Genomic DNA, 27942 nt, shown 5'->3' on the forward strand with positions numbered 1-27942 from the left:
CGCAAAGCCTGCTGCAGTGTGGGCTTCACCGAATGAGCACACTGATGAGCACACTTCGGAGCGTAAAAATGACAGATGGGACACCCTACGGACTCGTAGACTGAGCACGCGCAATATAAAGGTCCCGTTCTTTCTGTGTTTTTGAAGCTTTGATTGTGTTTACAGTGCGCAATATAACATGTGTTCATGTTTCACGTGTAAAAAAAGCGGTATTTTTCACACAGTTTACTTATCTGTATAGCGCTGTTTTCACTGTCCTCAAAACGGGCTGATGTCTTCCTTGTTCTATGAAGTCCCTCCTTCAGAAAAACGTAACGAGTTCTGATTGTATACTTTGTTTAGTGTGTTGTAATTCGACAGAAGCTTAGCTTGCCGTTAGCTTAGCTGGCAACTGACGTATTCTTGTAGGCCGAGCTTAGCAAAAACTCTACTATTGACGTCATTAAATCGGGAAGTAGAGGGCTGTAGTCCAAACCGGCCGTTCCCTGTAGGCTTTGAAAGGCGAATTCTGATAAAGAAAATATATCGCCTGGCAGTGAACTTTGAGGTTTATCATTGTACAGGTATTATTTAAGCTATTATAGCAACACTTCACACTAAACTTGTATCAGGTAGAATGTGACCTTTAAGGCCAAGAGACAGAAAATCCACATAAAGTGCGCCATTTGGGACAGGGCCAAAGTACCATGAGATCCGAATGCTTGTTATGCTTGTCACTCGCCAAACGTTCTGTGCAGCGCCACATAAAAGTAATTGAAAGGTGGCCCCCTAGTGGTTCGGGGAGCACTGTATACGCACATTATAAGAATGCTCAGCATTAAAATCCTGTTTTTGTCAATAAGGGAAATCATTTTGTCTCAGTTACAAATTTTACTGGTAAATGATAAAGAATGATTCGCCCTCGTATTTATTGCATTGCAACAGATTGATATGCAGACCTGTTATTTATGACCAGTGTTGGGTGTAACTAGTTACTAAGTCATTAGTTACTGTAATTTTTCCTTTGAAAAAGTAAAGTAAGGGATTACTCTTATTTTTCTTGTAATCTAATTACAGTTACTTCTAATGTACTGTGTATGGACTTTTATTTATAACAATTATGTATACTATAATACAATAGTAGATTTAACATGGTTTAAGTTTACAATTCTCACTATTAACTGGTTGATTATTAGCATTAATATTAATGAGATGCTGGCTGTTTATTAATACTTAATAGCACATATTAGTGCCTGAATCTGCAAAACCTTATTCTACGCCCTTTACCCTCCCCATTTCTAACAATACTTAAAATTAACAACTTCTTTAGTATTAATAAACAGTAGTTGGAGTATATTGAGGCAAAAGTAGTTAATAGTTAGTTAATAGAGAGAATTGGACCCTAAAGTGGGACCAGAATAATTGATGTACTTTTATATATTATTTCTTCGAGCAATTTCAAGCCTATACTTGTATCATGTACTAAATAGGATTTAAAAAGTAATAAGTAATAAGTAATGAAATACTTTTTGGAGAGATTTGTAAATTTGTAAAGTAATCTAATTACATGATTGAAGATGTAGTTAGTAACTAGTAATTAATTACTTTTTTTGAGTAACTTACCCAACACTGTTGACTGGATGCAGGGCTGGACTGGGACAAAAATTCGGCCCTGGCATTTTGGCCCAAACCGGCCCACACTACATATATTTACAAATACCACCCATCTTTGCACGCCTTTAAGCAATAGGAACTCCAATTCCATAAAAGCACTAAGCCCAATTAATAGCAGGTAGAAAAGAGTGAGAGTTGACAACAAACACTTCTAGAACGTGTTATTTATTAATGCAGTAAAACTGTATAACCCACATGAATCCTAAAACAAGCTTCATCCTTAAAACATTTGTAAACATTTTTGTTAGGTCCTAATTTAATACACTATTCACTACACACTGCAGCCTATAATAAATAATGAACACAACAAAAATATTCATATCTGATTAACTGTCATATTATATGTTGATTACAGTTTTTCTGAATTGCTAAAACACTAAACCCCAATCTCTGAACCAAATTCATAGCGGCCTAAACACATTTGTCATGTACTCTTTTGGCTAAACTCTAAACAAACGTCTGAGTAAAACACACATTTTACACTGCAATGAACTTGTTTTAAAAATGCTAAACACAGGCAGGCTGCTAAAGATGAACACAACTACAACTCAGTTGTCATCAAGCAAACACAACAACTCAAAATTGTACATGCTTTTTTCTAATGGTATTCTTTACCAATTGTGTGGATTGTAAACAGTCTGAGAGGCAGATAAAGAGTACCTTATGATGAAGAACAGGACACCAGAGATGGTGCAATTGGCAAAATTTGCCATTGAATTGCTGACTTTTAACAAAATACAAGTGCTGATTACAATAATATTGAAAACTGATTATTACTTGCAGTACTTACAGGAAAGTATTCACTACTACATTCACTGAACTAAACTTGTGTGATTACAGTAATAGAGCTTTTTAACATTATCTGTCAATTGCGTTGTTATATACAATAAAGATATATTTTGTCTGTAAGCAGATGTCCTGGATTGTTTGATTTTGCTTGAAGAGAAATGATACGTTTTTAAACAGACAATCAACGAAAAATATATCTCTCTCTCTCTCTATTTTGACACGTGAACTGACCGACGTTGCACGATTGGTTGCACAGAGACCAAAGCGGTGATTGGGCCAGCTTTATGTCATTAAAAAAAATAACCAATTGGCTGCTGCTTAAATGTGAGTGGGCTGGTCTATTTAGGGAAAAAAGAGAACGATGACTGGGCTGGTCCGCCATTGGGCCAGCTTAATGTCGTTTAAAAAAAAAATAACCAATGGGCTGCTGCTTAAATGTCAGTGGGCCGGTCTGTCTAGAAAAAAAAAAAGACGCTAACTGGGCTGCTCAGACAAAGATAGTATGAGATGGATCGGCCCAAAAAGTACGTCGGCCCACCGGAAAACTGCCCAGTCTGCCAGATGGCCAGTCCGCCCCTGACTGGATGTAACTTTTGATACTTTGCAGTAAAGGCAGCTCGCCTATTGATGCTCGAGTATTGAGTGTGGCGCTCATGAAAAAAATTGTGATGACCACTGGTCTATACTGTAAAAAAAATCCTTGTTGCACTTAAATTTTTATGTTTAATCAACTTGAATTTACAATTAGTATTAACTTTCTTGACTTGTAAGAAGTTGCTATCAATTATAAAAATTAAGTTGAATTATCTTAAATTATTTTAACTTTAGTCTTACAATTTATAACAGCTCCTCACACTGTATAAATTCCTTGTTGAATCTAATTTTTGAAGTTTAAACAACTTATATAGAAAGAACATTTCAAGATCTGTGAACAATATGGATTTTTTTCAGGATTAGACACAAAACAATGTTCAAAATAACCAACAAACAAATTGGCGTAATTAGTAGCAGATAGTGTGCGGGAATTGTTCTTTGTATATATTTTGAGACTTTTTGTCGTCTCATCCTACGCAGCTATCCATTGACTTCAGGTGTGCAACGCTAATTTGTTTAAGTTTAAACAACTTGAATTAACAAGTTGTTTTAATTTTTTGACTAGTAAGGAGTTGGTATAGACTAAAAAATGTTGAATGGGCTTAAGTTCTTACAACTTTATATTTATAATTTATAGCAACTTCTAAGTAGTCAAAAAAGTTGAAATGACTTATTCATTTAAGTTGTTTAAAAATATGTGCAAGAAGGAAATTTTAGGAACAAAATGGTACCTCCACACACTGTAAAAAATAATACACTGGATTTACTTAAAAATAAAGTGCTTCATTTTTGCATCCACTTTTTAAAGTAAGTTTTACTTGAAATTGTAAGCAATTGCATAAATTGCTTTAAATTCCACGTAATACTTACTTAAAAAAAATAGATGCAAAAATGATGCATGATATTTTTAAGTAAATCCAGCCTTTATTTTTTTGTGCAGTACCTTTTTTGTGTATTACTTCCATTAAGGACATGATTAGCTACAACTGATGAATAAAATAGGGGCAATCTTACATTCCTTTGGCTTATGAGAGTTTTGATAAGACCTCTGAGAATTTATGAGAAATGACTAAGACACGAGAAAAGGCCATTTTATCTATTTGTCACCACAGGATACAAACTCACCGGGTTAATAATGACAATAAAGTAGAGGTTTAGGCACACCATAGTAACCAAAGAGGCAGGCATTGGACTGATGTGAATGTGAAGTGAGATTCCCTTTAGATGTGTTGAAGTGAAGCTAATTCAGTTTAAGAGTGAGGGACCTCTGACCGGGTGTCTATTGTGTTTGGCATCACGAGTCACACGGCCATTCAAATGAGTGCAAACACTGTGGCTTGTGATTAACTGCGTCATTGTCTGGCACGTTTCTCACACTTTATGTAACAGACCAAACAATGTGTAGTTTAAAGGTAATAGGAGGAACATTCAGCACATCTATTGTTAGGCACGAGAAAAGTAAAACTTTTATTGTGACACCTGACTAATGAGTAACGAATGTAAATCATTTATCAAATACTGCTTAACTTTAAACCGAATGTTTAGTTACACATGATTAAAACTAGCATAAATAAATAAACAATTAGGAGAAACATTTTTTAGTTTTACAAAAATAAAACTTGTAATGCAAAAAACATATTGCATGTGAAAGTCTGGACTTTTTAAGGCATATTTTAAATATTTTAATATTTTCTTATGGAAGAGATATGAAATCAGACTTTCCATGGTTAGGTATTAAAAATGAACATTCATCTGTGCCATGTTTTGTGCCAGCAGTAGGTGGCAGACTTTACACAGATTCTGAATGAGAGTCTTTAAATAGTTCAGATTCCAGTCCACATTTTCTAGTGTTTGTCTTGATAAATAAGGGTCTTGTTAAATCACGTAGGTCAAACAGGTTGTCTCTGTTATTTGCCTGTCAACGTAAGCCACAGATTTTGTCGGTAGCAGATTATGTAGTAATGTATCTGTGTTTGGCCTAATGTGTCAGTCCGCACCCTGTTTTCAACCAGATAAGGGAATCAGCATTCAGGATAGGCAAGGCAAGTTTATTTATATAGCACATTTCATACACATAGATAACAGTACAAATATTTACATTTTCGTGATATCACGAGCAACTAAACATTTAAAATATCAAAAGAGGAAATCAATGGAAAATGTCACATGTTTAAAAAATAAAACGGAAATAAAAATGACTGAAATAACAGTTCAGTAAGTGTGAAGCAGCATGTTTAAAACAACCGTAGACATTTTGTAATACTTGTAGTATGGTGTTTTCTAAAAGCCACAAGCTTAATGTACGCCTCGCCTGCATGAAAATGATTTCCACTCTTGCACACTGGGTGGCGCAATGCAACTTCAAACTGACCGCCCTTTGTCCAATACAAGAATTGTACACATTTGTCTGTAATACTTTGTAAGTAAACAAATCTATTTAAGAATGAAAGAAAACAATGGACACACCACAAAAGTGTCTCTACAGTTTAGATGGCCTTTCAAAAAAAAAAAATTGGCCTTAAAGGGATAGTTACCCAAAAATGAAAGTTTGATGAACACAAAATAAGATATTTTGAGAAATGATGGTGAGCACACAGCTGATTGTAACCATTGACTTCCATAGTAGGAAAACAAATATGATGGAAGTCAATGGCTACAATCAGCTATGTGTTTACCATCATTTATCAAAATATCTTCTTTTGTGTTCATCAGATAAAATAATTTCATACAGGTTTACAACAACATAAGGATGAGAAAATGATGACAGAATTTAAATTTTTAGGTGAATCCTTTTAAAGCCCAAACACACAAATGAAGCCCACACACCTGTGACCTATTGTTATCAATACAGGTATGATATTTGGTTTCATATTTATTTTGGAAGTTGTCATGTTTAGTTCTGACTCCTTAATGTTGTTGGAACATTGTCATCATAAGCTGAAGCATTACACCTTTATACTTGTGTGTACTTTACATGATAGATAGACATAAATGTAAGCAAGTGTGCAGTAGTTTCCCTGCTTATACATCTTAAATCTGGCTTTATTTTAATAGTTTACTGCTGAATAATCATTGTAAAATTTTGCTCTTTCATTAGTTAGAAGATTTAGGGCCAGATTTACTAAAAGCTTGCGCCAGTGCAAACCATCATTTTGGTGTTAAATAACAACTGTCAGGATTTACTAAAAGTGGATCATTAGAGCTGTAAAGGTGTGGTCTAGTGATTTTTACGACTGATCTTATTGTATATGCATTTCTAGGAGTTTCCCTTTCAAACGCAAAATTTATTGGATGAGATTATTTAAATGATTCACACAACGCGATTTACTAATGTTTGCGCACATGATATTACTGGTATTTGCACCATTATTTAAAGGTATTGCGGAGGATTTTCTTTTTCCGGGTGGATCATCAAGACTATTGGTCCTCCTAGTTGTCAATCAGGAGTGTTGCGCAATTGCATCTTTTGAAAAAGTGGAGAAGGCGGTTCTTTTCTAAAATTCGAGAAAATCCTCCGCTACACCTTTAACGCAGAGCAATAAAAGCATGTCTAATCATTTTGTGTTGAAATGGCTGCAATTGTTTATGATAGGAGAGGCATCACAGAGCGTGTGGTACAAGGCAGAGGATTTTTTTAACATTAAAGAGTTTATTTGGAGGAACATATTATTAAAAAATATTGTATAAAACCATGTTATTTTTTTATTTGCTAGGAAATAAAAGAGGCGTCGCTAGGAGAAGTCACACAATAGTGTTTTAAAACTCCTTGTATACCATTTTTTTGTCCTCCAGTTCTTTTCAGTGTACTTTGGCTCGCTAGTTGACACCCTGAATTTTAGCTGAGATGTCCGTGGTGCTGAATAATGCGCATCAGGTTATAGTAGATCACCAGCACCTTATCAGCTTTGCTTATTTGCGACCCTGAACTAATTTGCGCTGCTTTTAGATTGCATTGGTCATTTTAGAAATCAGCTGTTGCACCTGTGTTATTTAATTTGCGCCTTTTTAGTAATTAACCCGCAGATATTACCACACCCATCCTAGTGCTGCACAATTAATCGCATCGCAATCACAATCGCGATGTCAGCCTGTGCGATTATATGACAGCAAAATGTTGCAATTATATTAAATAAATAAATGTGTGGACTTGTTAACACAAACTTTCTGATAACAGTTTGATGATTTTCCTTGCTGTTTAAAAAAAGAAAGAAAAACGAACAAAAAATGCAGTGCACGTTTGGCATGCACATGTGTGGCGTGCGTCGTCACTTATACAGGAGCCAAGATGGATACAGAGGAGGTTGACAGTGATCTGGTAGCTAAAAAAACTCTATGTCTGTTGTATGGCGGTATTTTGGATTTAGGATTACTGACACTGAGCAGTTGCTACATCACGTGGCAATACGAAAACATTTCTAGTTTTACAAATGAAGAGTTTCGTTGCAAAACGAGATAAATCCATTTTTTTACATTTTTGTCAAAACATGTTTATTATTATGTTATCATGTTATTATTTTGTTTTATGGTGCTACTTAGCTGTATTTTTTAAGTTATGAAGATTTAAATCAAAACAAACCAACTGCAGTTGCATTCAAATTAATTGGAATGCACAACCAAAAAACAAGATTTCTGAACAATTAAGAAAACGGTGGTTATCTCGTTTTGCAACAAAACTCTTCAAATACACATTTTAGCTAAACTGTGTGTGGATTTTCCTTAAAACCCATCAAGTTGACTCATGATACCATTTAGTATAATCGCACATCGCAATATTAGCATCAATAACCGCAATGGGAAAAATTACCCAAATCGTGCAGCTCTAACCCATCCGCACTTTTTTGGAATGGTGCTGTCACGCTACTTTGCCCTGTTAAGTAAATCTGGCCCTTAGTGGTCTAAGTTGTGTTTCATTTATCAACTTGTCATTTCTCCTGAAATTGCTTATGAGGAAAAGAAACAAATGAGACATTTGTTAAAATGCATTAGGACTCGGAGTATGGAAAGTCTGGGCGGTTCACATTTCACGTCAAAAAAAAAAAAAACGCACAGAAATGCAACCACGCACTTTCCTCCGTCTAAAGCCGTGATCACACTAGACTTGCAAATATTTGTCAGACGTTGCTGCGGGAAGTGGGCGGGGAGCAGCTCATCAATATGAACTTTGGCTTTGTCCATTTGTCCTTTATAGTAGCGTGAAAGGTCACGCAGTGACATACTGTTTTTTTACTGGTCACACGAATTGATACGAATTCGCAGGTCAGAGTTCACCAGACTTGAATTTTGCTATGCAGCGACCTGTTAAATATCGTTGCACGAGCTTGTGTTCCCGCTCTGACTCATTCGCTTGCGTATGAATGGAAGTCAATGGGATGAAAAGTCTAGTGTGACCGCGGCTTAAAACCTTAAACTCGAAGCGTCCGCATGAGCAAGTTTGTGCGCGCAGCAAAAAAAAAAATCACGACCGCACCGCTCTATATTTTAGCATGATTGCCATGTGTCTACATTCAGAATAATGTATTTGCGCGCACAAAAGACGCAAAATGTGAATTGCCCCAAAAACTAAAGTAGATTGTATAGGTCAATAATCTGGATTTGGGTCAATTTTATGAGAATTGTTTAAGTTCATTTTAAAATCTTTGGTAATATTGACTTTTGATTGTTGAAACCACATTTTTGAGATTTCTGGGTCTTTTTTAGAAGAAATATTTGAGAGGCAGGAGACTTTAGATTTGCTTTCAATTTATTGTCATTGATGTCTAAGAGAGATTACTATTAGAGATTAAAGAAATCTTATAGTTTTATATACAAAACATAAGCAATTTGCCTACAAGAATGGTATATTTGCCTAGACCAGGCCAGGGTCCCATCTGCTAGCTGGACACCTAATGATTATTAATAGGGGCATTTCAAGAGCCCCGGACCTCCCCTGACATTTACAGGATTATTAAAAAACAAGATGATGGATATGAATAGGCCTACAGTGTTTGTCCATTGGCCATGCACAACCTTTGTCTCCCTGGTTCTCTCTCTCTCTGGTCTTTTTGAATTGAAATATTATATCATTTGAGCTGAAAATAGATAAACAGAGGCAGAGGAGCAGACAGTCACGCCATATTAGCCTCAGATGTGACCAGTTTCTGCTGTAATGTCTGTGTTAGATTGGATAACCTTTCCTTTAAAACAGCCAGACTAAAGTGGTCCGCCGAGATTTGATATGAGGTCCTAATCCAAAAGCATCTTGGGTTCAAATAGCTTTTTTATCCGATCACCTTGTTTGTGGTTTGTCAATTTCATTCCCACTGCTGAGTGTTGGACTAAGACTCAGTGCCATTGAAGCACCAATGAAGTGATGATAATTAAACCACTTCTTTATGAAATAATTGATATTACGAATTGAGCTGCTAGAGCTACAAACGAAAACCCCTAAGACGAATTGTACAGTCGCAAAGCGCTTCATGAGGTGATAATTCATGGAAAAATGGGTGTGAGTTTTATCTATAGCTTTGATATCAGCATGTTTCCAATTCATTAAAAGGTTGCTAAAAAAAGTTGTTAGGAAACTATTTCATGGTGAACAAATCTTTGCATGCACAAACTAAAGCAATCCAGTTTAGGTGCTGAATGCATTAGATTAGATGCCAGATGTTAGTGACAGTGTCAATGAACAATATTTACAGATTTATAATTGTAAAACTTTGTGAATATTGCAAACAGCTTTTAGGCAACATTAATCTTTATTTGGTTTTGGAAAAAGGACTGACTCTAGTAACCTGAAATCTCTTATTCTGTTGACCCACATTTCTGCCTGCCTCAGCTCGAAAGGGTACAGTCAATAATTCAACACCTGTCATCCAGTTTCATGCTGGATGAGGAATTATTCATATATGAAACAAAACAAGAAACACTTACAGTATAGTGTATATTGTACTGTATACAGTATGTGTTCTGTTTATTGTATATTGCATGTCTTAGTGGATTTATGCCATTGGTTGGATCTGCAATGATGGCTGCCTGTCGTTATACTGTGTGATGCCTCCTAACAAGAAAGCTCAGCTGGGTCAGGAGGTTGTGGTTTTACTGTACAGTAGATATTCCGATTCCCAAATGCCAAATTGCCCTTTTCCCGATCAACTGTGTGGATTAACTTGTGTATAGTTAATATTGTAATATTGTGTATGTATATAACCTGTTCTCGCTATGTACCTAGCCGCAGATGCTGGAATGGTGTTAAAAATTTTAGTTAATATTTCAAACAGCTTAACCAAAAATAATACCTTACTTTTTTAGACGTCCACTGATTAAAAGCCAATGGTCATAAATAATAACTAATAAAAAGCCTTTGCTTAGCTTTTTAAACAGTTGATCTGCAGTTGTCGATCAGTCTTTCAGTATTGTTTTACAAATGTTTTTTCCAATTTCATACACATTTTTCTAAGATACTTCCACTAAGGACTTTTTTGGTTTTTGGTTTATTTAAAAGCGAATTTTCTGCATATTCTAATATGTATTTGTTTAGTAAAAGTGGTAAAGTTCAGTGGTTAAACAATGGCTTTATTTTCATGTGGTTGTGTAATTGTAAATTCTCTCATTGTACTCAAAGTTCTGTCTTATATCAGTGGATTGTCTCCCGCTGTGATAGGACTGTAGCTTGAAGCAGGTGCAATATTACATTGAAGCAGGTGGTAATGAAATTTTGCTCTGTTTATTAGACAATTTGTCTTCTCCATTCCAGTTTGTTGTATTTTTTGGATATATATAGTGTCAGAGTAATATTTACATTTTACATTGATATGCATTTCATCCAAAGTATATATTGTATTAGTTTGTGTGTTCCCTGGGATTAAAGTTTAAACCCATGACCTTATGGACTGCTAATACAATACTCTACTATCTGAGCTACAGCAACACTTGGAATGGAAAGTTAAACTTAAAATCTGACTTTTTGATGTCATAAGGAGCTCTTATTATAATAATACCACCCCTTTATCTGCACTATCCAACCACAGCACTGCCATTTAGTGCAGAGAAAAGCACAATTGAGTTTTAATTGCAACAAACCACCATCATTGTGATCAGTGTTTGAATTTCATCAGCTCATTTTCATTTTAAAGGACACGCCCAAAACGGCACATTTTTGCACACACCTACAAAGTGGCAATTTTAACATGCTATAATAAATTATTTATATGTTATTTTGAGCTAAAACTTCACATATATGCTCTGGAGACACCAAATATTTATTTGACATCTTAAAAAAGTCTTGTGGCATAGCCCCTTTAAAATAACAGTTCCATCCACTTGGACACTTATCTCATGACTCTTATCTCATGACTTATCTTTATTGAATGCCAAGTAATTGAAAGTATATCAGGGTGGAATCAAGATGGCATTAAAAGAGCTAGATAACCCCAAAACCCAAATGACCCTGTGATTTACTCGCCCTCAAGCCATATAACTTATATAATTATCTTTTTTCAGACAAACACAATCAGAATTATATTAGAAAATGTCCTGGCTGTTCTAAGCTTTATAATTGTAAATGGTGCTTCTGATAAAAATCTTATCCATTCTTCACAAAAGTAATCCACATGGTTCAAGGCGGTTAATAAAGCCCTTCTGAGTAGGGTGGCCAACTGTACCGTATTAGCTGAGGTGTCCCATATTTTGGGGCAAATTTATTTGTCCCGTACGTGACGCATCTCGTTTTTTGACTGCTGCCCTGATCTAACCAAAACAGGCTTGTTCGTTGTTCTGCTTCATGTGGCACCACAAGAACCAAGAGGCAGGTGACATCAAAATTCTTTCCCACATGGAAGAAACATATATAAACATATATGTTTCAATATAGGTTTTGATATAGGTTTTACATATATGTGACATATATAAAATTGGCCGTTTTCCTATATTATATGTACATATATGTACATATATGTACATATATGTTAACCTATATATTGGTAAAATTATTAAAATCTGTAGCTGCTAATAAATTAAACATAAATAAAGGTCCAACCAATGACAGTCGGCACCTGCAGGAGCCAGGATTCATACATCCAACCTTTCCGATTACAAACACGCAATCTCACCCGCCACTGCTGGGATTCGTACACCCAACCTTCCGATCATTAGACAACCTACTCTACCATCTGCGCTACTGTCGCTGTTAAAGAACTTGAAACAGTAGCTGTTAAATTGTAAACCATTTTGTTATACATGTCCTAGACAGACCTTGTAAATGTTTTAAACGTGCAGACATCATAACTTTTCTCCCTGTATTTGCCATACACTCTTAAAACGAATGTGTTAAAATAACACATCTAATGTGTTGTCCTTAACTTAACACAACTCTGTGTTATTTTTGTGACAACACACTTTGTGTTGTTTTAACACATCTTGCCCCTTTTCTTTATTAAACTCAAAATCAAGATGCAATGACACATAGTGTGTTAAATAGGATTAACACATCCTTTCATAGAGTGTAGTTAAATTCCATAAAATGCCAATTACATACAAATTTCATGTGTTTGCACATACATAAGTTCTTGCATTTTTTTTTTTTTTTTGGTAGTTCTTAGTTATTGCCTTGATAATAGAAAATATGAGCTGGGCATGTATGACATTTGCCAAAGTGAGATATGAGCTAAAATGACCAGATCCTGCTTTATAGGAGACATAACTTATAGGGCTCATATGTGGATATAAAGCAGCAATACAGGAGACCTATATGGCCTGTATATGCACATATATGCACCTCAATTTTGCATATATGCAGCATATATATTATCATATATGGGCATATATGCTGTATATGTGCTGCATATATGTGCATATTAGCTGCATATATGTTTCATATATGTGCATAAATATTATTATATATGTGCATATATGCTGTATATATGCAGCATATATGTGCATATAAGCTACATATAGGTTTCATATATGCACATATATCCACATATAGGTTCTTTCCATGTGGGTTAAGATGAACAACATAGTAATAAAATATATATTAATAAAAGTATGTTGCCAAGGCATAAGATTTATAAATTAATATTCAATTAATAGATTAACAATTATTTTGACATGGCTTAAAACAATACACTGTAATACACTGTACAAAACCATACAAAGTTGACAACCCTACTTCTGAGGGCAATCGATACGATTTTGTAAGAAAAATATCAATATTTTAAACTTTAAAAACTAGCTTCTGGTAATGTGCACAAGAGTGCGTATCCAGTGTATAATGTAGTAGCATGGTGCGTATGAGACGTAGTAGCGTAATGACGAACTTGGAACCACAGAGCGGACCACTACTGGTCGTTACTTTAAGAGATGGTCTTGTATGAAAGGAGTGATCATCAAACATTTCTCCTTTTGTATTCCTCAGAAATAGTACCAAGGTATAGTACTGAGATAATATTTGTAGTATATTCATTATTAGGTAAACTATTTCTTTAAGAACTCTTTACTGCCTCCCTGTAAACTCTTGAAAATGAAGGGGCTTTAAAAGTTTCTTTACAGCAGTGCCACAGAAGAACCATTTTTGGTTCCCCAACAAACTATTCAGTCAAACGTTCTTAAAAGGACCATGCACTTCAAACCTTTTCGTAGGAGAACATTTTTCACCTACAAAGATCCTTTTGTGAAAGGTTCTTTATGGAACCATTCAGCCAAAAAAGGTTCTTCTTTTGCATCATGTAGCACCTCTTTTAAAGAGTGTAGTTATGGATTTGTTCTCTGTTATTGTTTATCAGAACTCTCAGTGAAAACTGATTATTTTCAACCCTTATTTTAAAAAAATGAAAAAGCTTTAACCTAATAAACCAGGGCTATTGTGTTACTCCATCGCTTTCACTTTTGTGGTTTTGATTTGACCACAGATGACTCTGCTTCAATCCCAACACTCGTGGGCTCTTCCACACTGTCTGAAATGTAAGACTCATTCTGAAACTTGTTTGCCAGATAGCAGTAGGGAAACTGCCACCTTTTACATGAATTTGTGGCTTGCGAGACCATGGGTGTGATGGATTGAGGCTTGTATTTGTTGTTGGTCAATGGTTACCATGGAACTGTTTGTACACATGGACGGCTTTAGGCCATCTTGGTCAGTCAGAGGACTGGAATAAAAGGCTCTGGGACATTTGGGCACTGAGTGACAACTTTATCTGCCAGACTAACTAAACTGGCAAGGGTTTAAAGGTCTTCAACCCGACCACAGTTAATCTTAACATGGCTTGCTTTTAGAATTTATTTTGGTGACCAGATGGCACGTCACAGTATTTGTGAAGTTCTTTTGGCTTAACAAAATGAGATTAATATAATCACTCATTTTAATGCTAAAGCTTGCATTTCGAATAACGACATCCTTTATCTCATAGTCTTTCACTATTCTCCTAAGGAGTCATGCCAAATCCTTCCCCTTGGCGTGATTTTGCCTTAAAGCTCAGAGAAGCTTGTGAGGAGATTTTCCCAGATTTGGATAAACAGCCCATGTGATTTGTGTTGAAATGCAACAGGTGGGAATTAAGATCATTTGCATTTTGAGTTCCATTTACTAAAATTTTGTCTCTGTGTCTTTAAATCTGTGTCTTTATTTGGTTTTATTTGACCCACCCCAGGGAGTCACAAACTTTTTTGTGCACCTAAATCGCTCTTAATGGCGCTTTCCCCATGCATCATACAGCTCGGTACGGCTCACTTTTTGGGGGTTTTCCACTTTTTTTAGTAGCACCTCAGTTGAGGATTCAAGTGAGTTGTACCAATACAAAATGTGATGTGTAACACTGCAGATCACTGATTGGTCAGAGCGAATCATCAATTATTTGTTTGTATCAGAACTTACCAGTGTAGTTATGGGTGAATTGTAGTTTTTCAGTGTTCTTCAGACTTCAGAATTCAGTGTATCCCAATGTACAGTATCCCCATCCAATACATTTCAATGTATCCCAATGTATTCCCATAAAATACATTTTAGTTTAAGGTCTCTATTCTACTAGAATACTATTTCGAGTTCTCTCTATTGCAGTGTTTTTCTTGGATAAAAATTGTCTCCAACAATCTATTGCATTGTGTATTAAAGCCAGATGTCCTTGTGTCTAAGCCTGTGCTTGCATGATATTTAGGGTCAATCTTTAAAAATATATATATTAAAACTGAGTAACAACACAATCTTATTCAGATATTTGTTCCCTTTTTTTCAGCGACTGACTCCACCATGAGTGGGGGAGTGAATGTGAAGAGTCTTCCACAGGCCCAGCCGGGCTCTGCCATCCCTCTGCATAGAACCAGAATCCCCTCTCCAAAGCCTGAGCCCAAAATGACCAGCAGTAGCCTGCCGAGACCTTCCATACACATCGCAGGGAGCAACCGAACCAACTTTAGCTCCAGCTATACCACTATCCCCTCCAGAGACATGCTGAGGGACACCACACTAAGAAACCAGCATAAGCTGCTAAGAGGAAGCCCACCTGCTAAACGTTCTTCCACCAATCCTCCAATAGAGATCCAAGACTCAAGATCAGCCCAAAGCAGTCCACAAGTTCGACGTAAAGAGTCCTCACTTCTAAGGAGTTCTCTGGACGCGTCCAGGTCTGAAAGTTTGCTAGACCTCCGGTCCAACGTCAACAAGAACATCCAGAGTGGGTGCTTTCGTTTTCAGATGGGAAGAATAGACAATGGTAACGGCATGATCTCTGAAAGAACCAAAAACCAGGAGGAGAGCGCTGTTTCCCTAAGCAAAACAGGAATTCCTTCGTGTAGATTCGGCAATAAGAATCTGAGGCCAGGAGCTGTTAACACAGATACAAGTCTCCTCAGAGTCCGGAGAGAGCGATTGTCTTTACAGAACAGTGCTTCCAGTAGCTTCTCAGACGAGGAGATGTGTACTCCAGACCTCAGCCCAGAGGTTCCACAGAGACCACACCCAGAGGCCACTGCAGCTCCTGTGCATCAGGATACTTCCAGCATAAACCTCTTGAAGGCCAAACAGACACCTAAGGTCAACATGGCTGCCGTGGCACCGTTCAGATACAGGTACTAACAGATAATGTACAGTTCATAGTCCTGGTGTTAATGCTTTGCTTTTCAAGAAATAACTCCAGAAAAAACGAGTTTGTGGGGTTGTCTGCGTTTGCGAATCAGTATGAATTAGCCTTTAGCTAACTGGCTACTTACTAACCTACTAAATAGGGCTGTTGACTCTAACTGTTTTTACAATGCATCGCGATGCTGATGTGAAGGATTCCTGCATCAATGCATTAAAACAAATAATTGATTATTAAAGGTGCCGTAGATTGTAAAACTGTATTTAGCTAGGCATTGATGAATAATAAGAGTTCTGTACATGGTAATGACATATTGTGAGCCTCAAACCAGATTTTTTTTCATCCTACTTATGTAAACCTGGTGCATGCAAAAGACAGCTGGAAAACAGACCAATCTCAACATAACACCGACTGTGACGTTACAGTCGAGATCTATGCCCCAACATTAAATTACACATTAAATTAAAGGTGCAGTGTGTAATTTTTAGAAGGATGTCTTGACAGAAATGCAAAATAATATACAAAACTATATTACCAGGGGTGTAACCGTTATGAACCGTTATGTTTTATTACCTTAAAATTAGACGTTTTTATCTACATACACAGAGGGTCCCCTTACGTGGAAGTCGCCATTTTGTGCCGTCATGTTTCTACTAGAGGTCTTCTCGGGTCCAAAGAAATGTACCCGACCCGAAATGACCCGAATCGCTTCATACCCGACGTGCATAAATAAAAATTTTTTAAAGAAAGACCTGACCCGAGACAAACCCGAGAAAATTAGACCCGAGTCCGACCCGAAGTAGTGAATTTTTTTTTAACACGACTGGAACCGAATGTAAACGGCACTGATGTGTGTGCATTCTGCAGACCCACGCGCAGCAGTCAGACAGAAAGAAACTCCGGTGGCCTTGCAACCAATTTGGCGAGCTGCTCCATTCATTTTACTTTGTTATCTGACGACGACACCAACGTAACCGCTAAAATGTACATTTATAATTGACTGACATGTTTGTCTCAACGAAAATGAACCTTCCGACAACCACACAATGTCGCAAGCACTCTTGGCAAACAGATGAGAGGTTGGAAAAGGACATTGACGCACACAGGCGAGAGAGTTCGGGTCTTCTCGGGTCCGTTCAGAAAAAACACATTCAATTTTAAATTACCCGAGACCCGATGCCGCTATTATTGTACCCGACCCGTGTCCGAGGCACATGTGAAACTTTTAGACCCGAACCCGATCGGGTCTCGGGTCGGACCTCGGGTTTTCGGATCTAAGTGGACCCGTGAAGACCTCTAGTTTCTACAGAAGCTCTTAATGGGCAAACTTTTTTACCAAGTTGTCTCCAACGATAACATAGCTTCTCTATGCATTTCAAAAGCGAGGGGTGAGCAGTGGACTGAGCCGTTGGTTACAATTTGCAACCTCACCAATAGTTGCTACAAAAATTTACACCCTGCACCTTTAAGTACAATGTTGTTACAATGCTAAAAACAAAGTTGTGACTGCATGCTGAGTTAGCGCTATATGCTAGTTAATGCTATATGCTAACGTTTAGGCTGAAGTTCTACTATTGACGTTACAGTTACGTTTTGCAGGTCCATACTAAAATAAACACAAACATACCACCCATAAACGTCCATTAACAATCTTGGAATACTTAATTATTCCGCAAATTCCGTATCTTCACCTGATATATGCTCAAACATAAGATCTGTTTACACACACACACACACACACACACACACACATTCTGGTTTCCATGTTTTGTGGGGACATTCCATAGACGTAATGCATTTTATACGGTACAAACTGTATATTTTATTCCCCTAACCTACCCCATTCCCTAACCCCAACCATCACAGAAAACTTTCTGCTACTTCACATTTTCAATAAACATCATTTTGTTTGATTTATAAGCTTGTTTTCTCATGGGGACATCAAAATGTCCCCACAAGGTCACAAAAACACTGGTATTCCTATCTTTGTGGGGACAATTGGTCACCACAACGTGATAATTACCAGGTACACACACACATACACACACACACACACACACACACACACACACACACACACACACACACACACACAGAGAGAGCTACTGAAAGTGCTCCATCTTTCAGGATAAACCTGTTTGTGAAGCAGAATTTGTACTTTCTTAAGCTGTGTACACACCAAACACGAAGCATCGCGTTCCTCACTAGATTACTGGATTAAACTTTGTAACATGCACATGTTCAACTTGTGCGAAAACACGTTTGAGGCGAATAGCGCGTGTTTTTGCAGCAATAGCGCTGCCCATTTTGTGTCATTCTCATCCCCCCATGCGAGTTCGCATCTATTTGTGTCTATGCATTGACTTTGTGTGTAATTCACTCACGCAAATCGTTGAATTCGCGTTTGGTGTGTAGCCCCCATTAGCGTGAGAAAGCTGTTCTCCGTGCAGGACAAAGCCGTATTTTGGGGTTATAATGTTTAGGAACTGTGTATTAAAATATTGTTCTCCAAGTCTGAGCTCATGCAATAGCAACATTACACACTTACTTAAGTTGAAAATGTGAAATCGCATAATAGGACCATGACTTAAAAAACAACATTCTTTTGCTGCATTGCAAAGACTTTACCCTCTTAACATCGGACTCTGCCCGTCTAATCTCTATCTGGTTTATATTCCAATGTCTCTCACTTTTCTTACCCTATCACATTCAGTTTAAAACAACATGACAGTACATTATTGCACTGACAGATTAGCCTCCTTTTCTCACTGGTAATGTTTTCAGCGGCAAATCAGTCATGCGGTTTAAGTGTCTGTCCTGCTTTCAGAGACGGCGTCTCTCGTGCCCTGTGTGTACCCGCTGGGAGTTTTGGGGCATGAAAATCTTCTCTTGCCAGCATAGACACGCTCAAAATTTTCTGCTCTGTTGGCTCAGGGCAGCAGTCGCCCGGTGGGCACAGGACACACTGGCATCCGTAGCCTAACTGAACATAACCAAGTCATACAATGACATAGTAATGCAAATTATGCCACAGTTAAACTGATTCAAAGATGATTCAGGGGTTTATCACATTGCAGATTTCTTTTGTGGCACACAGAAGCAAATGTTATGCACATTTTTATGCTGCTTATTCTAATGAGAAATGTTCCACAGGTATGCATTATTTTTCGATAAACGCACACCTAACCTGTCCATTGTTTTAAAATAACCACCAGAGCAATGTTTTAGCAATGTTTGTTGTAACACTGGTATAAGGGGATTAAGTGTGCAGTGTGCCAAATGAACCATTCATTTTACCTTTTCATAGACTGAAAAACCTTTTTGAAGGTTTGATGATGCCTACGATGACTTAATCTTTTAAATTATTACATAGGGTGCAGATTCAAGAAGACGTCACATCACTGGATGAGCTCAGCGACTGTTCTTCTGACTCCATTGAAGTCAACTGTGAAGATCTCACTACTGGTGAGTTATTTGCTTTCTCTGCTTCATCTTTTCCATTAGTTTTGACATTAATCAAAATTGTTTAGTGATCTGTGTTGTATAAATCAGCACACAGCCTCTTCTTTATCTGGTATCCTGCAAGTTGAGGTTATAGAGCAGCAAATCAGCCCTTACATTTCTTTTCTGGCCTAATTCCTTAGCTGTTAGTGACCTGTCGCCCATGGCGGTGTGTGCGTAGAACGTTGAGAGAAAGAAGGCGAAGACCGTCATCGCTGCAGGATTTCCACTCCCTGTAGAGAGAGAGTAAATCCAGCAAACACAAAGACTGTCTTTACTCGAACACGACGCTAACACAGCCTTTACGTCAGCAGATCACGGGTTAAAGAGTTCAATATGACCTGCTGTATAGGACACTCTTAAATATTGTATAAAGCATGCTGTGAAAACCAAAAAAAAGTCTTGACGTCTTGTTGAGAACATCATTATGCTGCTTAGATCTGTTTGTTGTTTAGTGCTGATCTGCTGGAAACAAAATGCTGGTCAATTAGGATCTTTTTTGGGGAGTGGGTAGCACTGTTGCCTCAGAGCAAGAAGGTCCCTGGATGGAGCCCCGGCTAGGTCAGGTGTCTTTTTTGTGTGAAGTTTGCATGTTCTCCCTGTGTCTGTGTGAGTTTACTCCGGGTACTCCGGTTTCTTCCCACAGGCCAAAAACATGCAAGTTAGGTGAATTAGACATAGATGCTGGAATGGCGTGAAGAATAAAGAAAGAAAAAAGAAAGTTAGTTGCGTCACTTGGTTTGCTTGACAGCGCACACTGAATAGCTAATTTTGTTAGCAATGACGCTGGTAGTGACGATACTTTCTGACCAATCAGTGATCTGCAGTGTTTACACGTTATCTCTAAGTATCGCTACGGCTTGCTTGGTGCCTCAACCGAGGTGGTACGAAGAAGTATCAGGCTCCAGGTACTGTACACAGTGGAAAACCCCCTCAAAATTTAGCTTTGCCGAGTCGTAAATGGAAAATCGGCAAATAGGGTTTTTACGGGTCCTTGAAATCCTTCAAAGTTTGTGAATCTGGGGAAAAAAATCAAGGCCCTGGGAAGTTTTTTGAAAATATACATACATAGATACAGGTCATTGAAAGTGCTTGAATCTAAGTTTTCTGGGAAAAAATCCATATTATTCCCTGTGTATCTTCTGTATGCGAATGTTGATTCATACCATTCATCATTGTCTAAAGCGCACAGCGCAACGTCTAAATGGGCGTGTCCGAATCCACTTTTGCTAATTTAACGACGGGAAAAATGGTTTGTGCGCCGAGCGCATGGTCGAAAAGGGTTGGTCCTTTTTTTTTAATGTTTAATGGGAGTATTTTGGGCGTAACGTGCAATAAACCAATGAGAGTCTCAGCTCTCATCCCCTTTAAAAGCCAGTTGCGCTGGCGCTATGTTTAATCCCTATTTAGATGACGGACTTTGTAAACTGAAAAACTAAGCGGAGGAAGAAGATCCCCAGTTTAAGATAAATGTTAAATAATTGTGTTGTTTTTCACTTGTATTGAAATTGTTATTTTTTCATTAAAACCTTTAAAACACGTTTTCATTTAGTCATGGAAGTAAAAAAGCAGGCTTTTAATTGCTTTAAATGTATGGCTATACAATATCAGCACTTGGACAGTGTCCGTTTTTTTAAAGCATTACTTAAAAATGTTTCTCATCTCACCATATCCGCAGGTACAGAGTCACCATATACAATAAATCTGTGAGGTAGCATTTAAAAAAAAAAATTTAAAAACAGATGCATTTGTTTAAAGCGAAGCATTTATTTACTTACCAGGCTGAAGGTGAAACAGCTCTTTGTGCCTTCTAACGTCTCATAATTAGTCCTCATTTATGTCCAAGAGACTCAATAATAATCTTTTACATTCAATCCTTTAATCTTTCATATTTAAAAATGTTTTGTGCTGCTGCGCATTCATGTGTGTGATAAGCAAACCCGCGTTGTCATCCCGTTTATAGGCGCATATTATTAATGCACTCTTTAAATAAAAAAATATATATATTGCGCCAGGTTTTTGTTGGTCAATGGCATAGTCTATTTTAGTTGCCTCAAAATAGCAATGCGCCAACAATGCGCCTGAACACACCTCGTTTTTGGACCAGAACGCCCATGGGCGCAAAATGGGGCGCAAATGCATTTGCTATTTAAACAACGCGGCGCTAAACGTGAAAATTATAATTGCGCAGGGTGGAAACTAGCAAAAGACACTTGCGTCGCGCATTGCGCTGCATTGCGCCGGGTGTAAGTTAGAGCCTATCGTCTACTTCGAAATGCAAAATATACCTGGCAGCCAATGTTAATTGCTAACAATTTGGGACAAATATGATGTTGTTTAATGTTAAACTATGTGAGTGGCGCGATAGTGATTTGAGCAGTGTCCAGAGTCACAGCAGACATTCATAGAAAATAATGTGTTCTGTTTTTAGATTCATGGCGTGGCGCTTCTCGTCCAGTGTGCAACCCCCTTTAGGCTCTTTCTGCATTTGATTTGTGACTCAGGGCTCTGTTAATTTCGGTAATTGAGCCGTGTAAACATTTTCTGGGCACCGCTGAAACCATCACTATGAATAATAATGAAGCTAATGATACTAAATTACAGCAATTTAGCAAAAAATATTACATAAATGTTTTCAACATCACTGTACAAACTCCCTTTATATTGCCCGAAGTTCTGAGCTCCGACCTGTTAAATTTTGGTGTGAGCGAATCTGCGCTATGTGTGTGTGTATAAGTGATCACCAATCACTTGGTTACTTGGAGAGTGTGTAATGCATAAGTGTTGTGGTGAGAGGGCTCGAGGGTTTCATCGGGGATGGGATCAGATTCACCCCTGAGAATAGGCAAAAGACTGTCCTGGAGATCGAATCACACATTTCCTATTTCAACATCTGTCGTCTCCTTCAACTGCAGATGGTTGATCTATTAGCGTTAAAGTCAATATTTTTGCATATTATGTTTTGCATTAGCATTTACTGTATGGCTTACTGTAGGAAAGCTAAAAAAAGGCCTAGTGACTGAGTGCACGTGAGCAAAGATGGCACCATGATGGCATTCAGAAGCCATTGCGATTAATCTGAATATGTTAGGGATTAATCTCACAGGTTCTGAAGCAGATTTTCTTAATGCTCAGTGCAGCTTAAAGGTTTCCAGAAAAAAAGACCAAATGCTGCTAGATCTGGTTTTATGGGAGTTAAAGAAAGCAAAGATTGAATTGAGTGTTCGTGCTTCAGGGATCAATACTGAATTAATATAAAACTGAATTAAGAGACAAATAAACGGTGCAACAAATCCATTGGCAGTAAGACAAATCGCAAATCAGTAGTGACCTTTTTGACTTTTCCCTTGGCATTTTTTATCCATTGAATTGGAAAATCCAGTGAGAACTACAGTAGGATACAAGGAAACCCAGATGAATTGATTCACTGACATATGGACACATAAAAAAGGCACTTGCTAGCAAACTCTATTGAAACTCTATTGTGTCTATGCAGAGGTCTATCAGACGTTAGGAAATCATCCCCATTGCTTTTTAATTGTTTGTTTTGGCTGTGACCGTCATCGCATCTCATGCCTGAAAGTAACTTAATCCTCGTTTTGAACTTGCTTAAAAGCAGTGATTCTCTGTGAACGGTTTAGTGCATCTCGTAAATCCTAACACGGGTGCGATTAATAAAGGAGACTAATATTCACCTCTTAAAATGGAATCTCACAGCATGTTTCCAGTGGATGAGAAATTGAGACTGGCTATTGGAAAACAGGTGCTCTTGGGAAACTTTAACCTAGAGTCAGAAGCACTATAAATGCTAATTGACTTGATGCCTGCAGGGAGAAGTGTAATGGGCGGTCACCATGGGTGGTGTGTGTGTATTTGTGTGTAGTCTTGCGCTCAATTTGACAAGGCCACCTTTATTCAAGACACATGTGTAATGTTATAGTTAATAACATTGTTACTTTTTTGTAAGAAAATATGTAAGTGGCACTTTCACATGCAAAACTCACTGGTTTGGTGCTATGGTTTGCTTTATGCAGTCTTTATGGTGTGTTGTGTGGTGGTTAGCATTTATTTGTTAGGGTCTTTTGTGTAAGTATTAGCATTTTGCTGTACACCCTTACAAAAATTAACCATGGTTTTACTACAGTTAAAACCAAAAAAACATGGTTACTGTAGTAAAACCATGGTAACCACAAAATAACCATGGTTTTGACAACCATGGTTACTGTACGGTTACACCACCGCCGGCAGCTGCCCTGCCAACGACGCTATAGAAAAAGTGTAGTGGACGCTCTGATACGCGAATGCATTCTCTGGACTTCTCTCAAGCGGAGGTTTTTGCCTTCTGATTGGTTGCCGCCAAATGTTTCCGCCTTCCGATTGGTTGCCGCCAAATCGCGTCATAGCTCATTACCATAAAGTTGCGCTAATTTCAACTCTCCTCGACACTCACACCGTACATGACGTGCCGCTGCTCGCCACCGGCTCTCATTGAAATGAATGACTTCTGGCCACTTGGACGCTCTGGCGGTGTAAACGCACAGTTAGTGTAGTAAAACCATGGTTTGGCTAATAGTAATCTAAACACACAAAAACCATGGTTACTACAATTTTTCCACAAAAAACATGGTTAATTTCCGTAAGGGCAGTTACTAGGTTGTTCTAAGTGGCTGTTAGCATGTTACTCTGCAGTAGGTTGTTCTAAGGCGTTGTTAGCATGTTGGTGTACAGTTTGTTGTTCTGGGTGGCTTTTAGCTTGTTGCTATATGGTTGCTAGGGTCTTCTGAGTGCCTGTTAGCATGTTGCTGTACAGTTGCTAGGCTGTTCTAGGTGGCTTTTAGCTTGTTGCTAGGGTTTTCTGGGTGGCTGTTAACATGTTGCTATACAGTTGCTAAGTTGCTCTGGGTGGCTTTTAGCTTGTTGTTATATTGTTGCTAGGGTGTTCTAAATGGCTGTTAGCATGTTGCTGTACAGTTGCTAGGCTGTTCTAGGTGGCTTTTAGCTTGTTGCTAGGGTTTTCTGAGTGGCTGTTAGCATGTTGCTATACAGTTGCTAAGTTTTTGTGGGTGGCTTTAAGCTTGTTGCTATATGGTTGCTAGGGTCTTCTGAGTGGTTGTCAATAATTCTGAGTGAGTCATTTCGTCAATAAAGAGAAAACGTTCTCTGAGTTGTTTTTATCTTATTGATATTTCCGCTATTATCCACTAGATGGCAATCTTACCCAACTTAAACACTGACGCATCCACTCGACACAACAGCGTTGAATCTGATCTCTTACAAAAGTTCTTCACAAAAATGGAATTATCTCCGCTTTCAGCTGAACATTTGAGAGGTGATAACTGATAAAATGACAAATGAAGGTAGGATGAAACGTTTTTTTGTTGTTGTTGGAAAGCGGATGGTCTGTTCTTTCATTTGATATTTTATGTTTATTTAAAGAAGATACATTTTCTGTAAGGCATTCAACTAAAACTAAGTGGCAAAAAAAAAACGCTGACGTGGAAAGGGTTTAGCATGCTTCCAAGCATATTTGATCATCACTTCAACAGTTGCACAATATAAATGTTAATGTATATTTTAGATGAATGGTGATAGGCTATATATAAATAAACACCACAGTCTTTAATCATATTTTCATTGTGTCTTTGCTGCGTCTGTGTTGGTTGGGAACTGCACTCTGTTTCAGTCACACTTGATTCTGAGGAACTACTTTGTTTTGCGGAAGAGTAATATTTATACTAATATAATTACAACTTATTTGTGTTTTATTTTGTGAAACCCTGCTATGCATATGATGTAACTGTTTTATAATTTCAATAGACTCGTTTCAGAACAGGTTATATAGACCCTTACAAAAGCCAAACTGCTAAAAAAGTAAGTAAAGTAAATCGTTATGGCCAGATTAGTCTTGTTACCTCTCTAAGCTGGAACTTTTGCCTGACACACTCTACAGCAGGGGTGTCCAGACTTTTTTGTGTGGTGATCTACTTTTAAAATGATAAAGCCGACAAGATCTACCTGCTAAAAAACACAGTTAATTATTTTTATAACACTTAACACTTTAAATGCTTGTGAGGACTATACTGCATATATATATATGTATATATGTATATATATATATATGTATATATATATGTGTGTGTATATATATATATATATATATATATATATATATATATATATATATATATATATATATATATATATATATATATATATATATATATATATATATATTAGGGCTGTCAAAATTAACGCGTTAACGCAAATTCATTTTAACACAACTAATTTTATTAACGCCGATTAACGCAACGCGCAATTTCTGTTTAACCCTTGGTCCAGCCCATAGAACACAGTTAATTATTTTTATAACACTAAACACTTTAAATGCTTGTGGGGACTATACTGCATATATATATATATATGTATATATGTATATATATATGTATATATATATGTGTGTGTATATATATATATATATATATATATATATATATATATATATATATATATATATATATATATATATATATATATATATATATATATTAGGGCTGTCAAAATTAACGCGTTAACGCAAATTCATTTTAACGCAACTCATTTTATTAACGCCGATTAACGCAACGCGCAATTTCTGTTTAACCCTTGGTCCAGCCCATAGTTGAATGAACAGAGACGCAGACAAATGGGATCCTGTCTAAATGATTCAAAGGTTTTCATAGAAATAACAACATTAACCAAATCGTCTAGCAAATCCAATGCTCTAAATGCTCGTTGGACATCTGATATGATCTTTATTTATACGTCTGAGGTGTAACGTTACCGTCCTCCTAATGCTTAATCTAACGCAAAGATGCGTCTCAATTCATTTTGGTTTCGCTTTTATGCATGACTTAGAAAATAGACTGCAGGACTTGCTTGATGTTAAAAGAGTCATTAAGAGAGATAAAGTTCGGTACCTGATTAATGTTAAAGAGTTATTAAGAGCGACAAGACTCAAAAGCGATCTCCTCACGCTGACTGACTGACATCTGAAGCGCTTGCACACAGACGCGCGACCCGGATATATAGACATCTACACAAAATTTAAGTTTTACAAATATCTGCTTTGATAAGAATTCACGCAGGTAGGATCTATAATCTGTTATGTATTAAGTAAATGTTTGGTTAACTGTTGGGTAAAAATATCTGATGTGTAACATTATATTAGATCACTTATATTTAAGCAGTCTGTCACAATGTCAATCAAACAAAAGAAAAAAAGTTTAACATACATTGATGATGTTTTTGCTTTGTGTGTGCTAAATCTTATAGTTTTATCAGTGATTTTAAGTGATTTTTTATTGATGTGGTAATTTAATGTGGATGTGGTGATTTGTCTGGTAATTTAACTTTGCTGACTCTTTCAACTTCAAACAGGTGTAGTTATGTCATATTTTGTTATATTCCACCAAATCATGCATTGCTCTATGTTTTAATAGAGAATGTCAAAATATGAACAACAATTTCTTTGAAAATTTGCTAATTTCGACTAAATTTGACAGCACATGTCACAAATGATGCAGCATCAAATAAAAATGGAGAAAGAAAATTCTTTTTAAAGGAAAATGCATATACAAAACAATGGCTTGATGGTTCTGTTAAAAATGTAAACAAGCTGTTGTTAACATACATTTGCATAAAGCATCTATATATGTATATATGATCAGAGTATTAAAAACCTGAAAAGTGTTAAATTAGGGTAAATTTGGAACGGCTAAAAATGTGCGATTAATTTGCGATTAATCGCGAGTTAACTCATGAAATCATGCGATTAATCTAGATTAATTTTTTTAATCTATTGACAGCCCTAATATATATATATATATATATATATATATATATATATATATATATAGCATGTTTCACAATTACTAGACCATAATGCCAATTTCGCGCGTGGAGCAGCAGTTAACTTATGTAACTTAGATGGTGCATCGGTCTTTTTGCATCGGTTTCGCTGACCTTTCATACGTTTATTCGGCTGCAGCTCGTGGCTCTAAAGTTCGCGGGTAGATTGTGTCATCAACACGCATTATCGCGATGCAATAGATTTAAAATCTCTATTGTATGCCAATTTTCTATCGTTTATATTGCATATCGTTTATATTCCCCATCCCTACTGCTAGGTTGTTCTGAGTGGCTTTTAGCTTGTTGCTAGGGTCTTCTGAGTGGTTGTTAGAATGTTGTTATGCAGTCTTTAGGGTATTTTGTGTGTTTGTTAGTTTTTTAGGGTCTTCTGAGTCATTTTTGCTTGTTACTTTGCAGTTGCTAGCATTTTCTGAGTGTTGCTAAGGTCTTCTGTGTGGCTGTTAGCATGTTG

At 37.1% G+C, this 27942-nt stretch overlaps 1 protein-coding gene across 7 annotated transcripts in view; it reads left to right on the forward strand.

The window, feature by feature from the left end:
• nav1a (neuron navigator 1a) overlaps positions 1-27942 on the forward strand; it is a 208809-nt gene that overhangs the window by 32353 nt on the left and 148514 nt on the right. For all 7 annotated transcript variants that reach the window (XM_055189484.2, XM_073874928.1, XM_073874927.1 and 4 more), the window contains exons 2-3: positions 15240-16071; positions 19456-19547. In XM_055189484.2, the coding sequence (XP_055045459.2) occupies positions 15254-16071; positions 19456-19547 (910 nt within the window). In that variant the 5' untranslated portion in view covers positions 15240-15253. The remainder of the gene's footprint in view (positions 1-15239; positions 16072-19455; positions 19548-27942) is intronic.

This window comes from Misgurnus anguillicaudatus, chromosome 13 (genome assembly GCF_027580225.2).
Source record: "Misgurnus anguillicaudatus chromosome 13, ASM2758022v2, whole genome shotgun sequence".
NCBI lineage: Eukaryota > Metazoa > Chordata > Actinopteri > Cypriniformes > Cobitidae > Misgurnus > Misgurnus anguillicaudatus.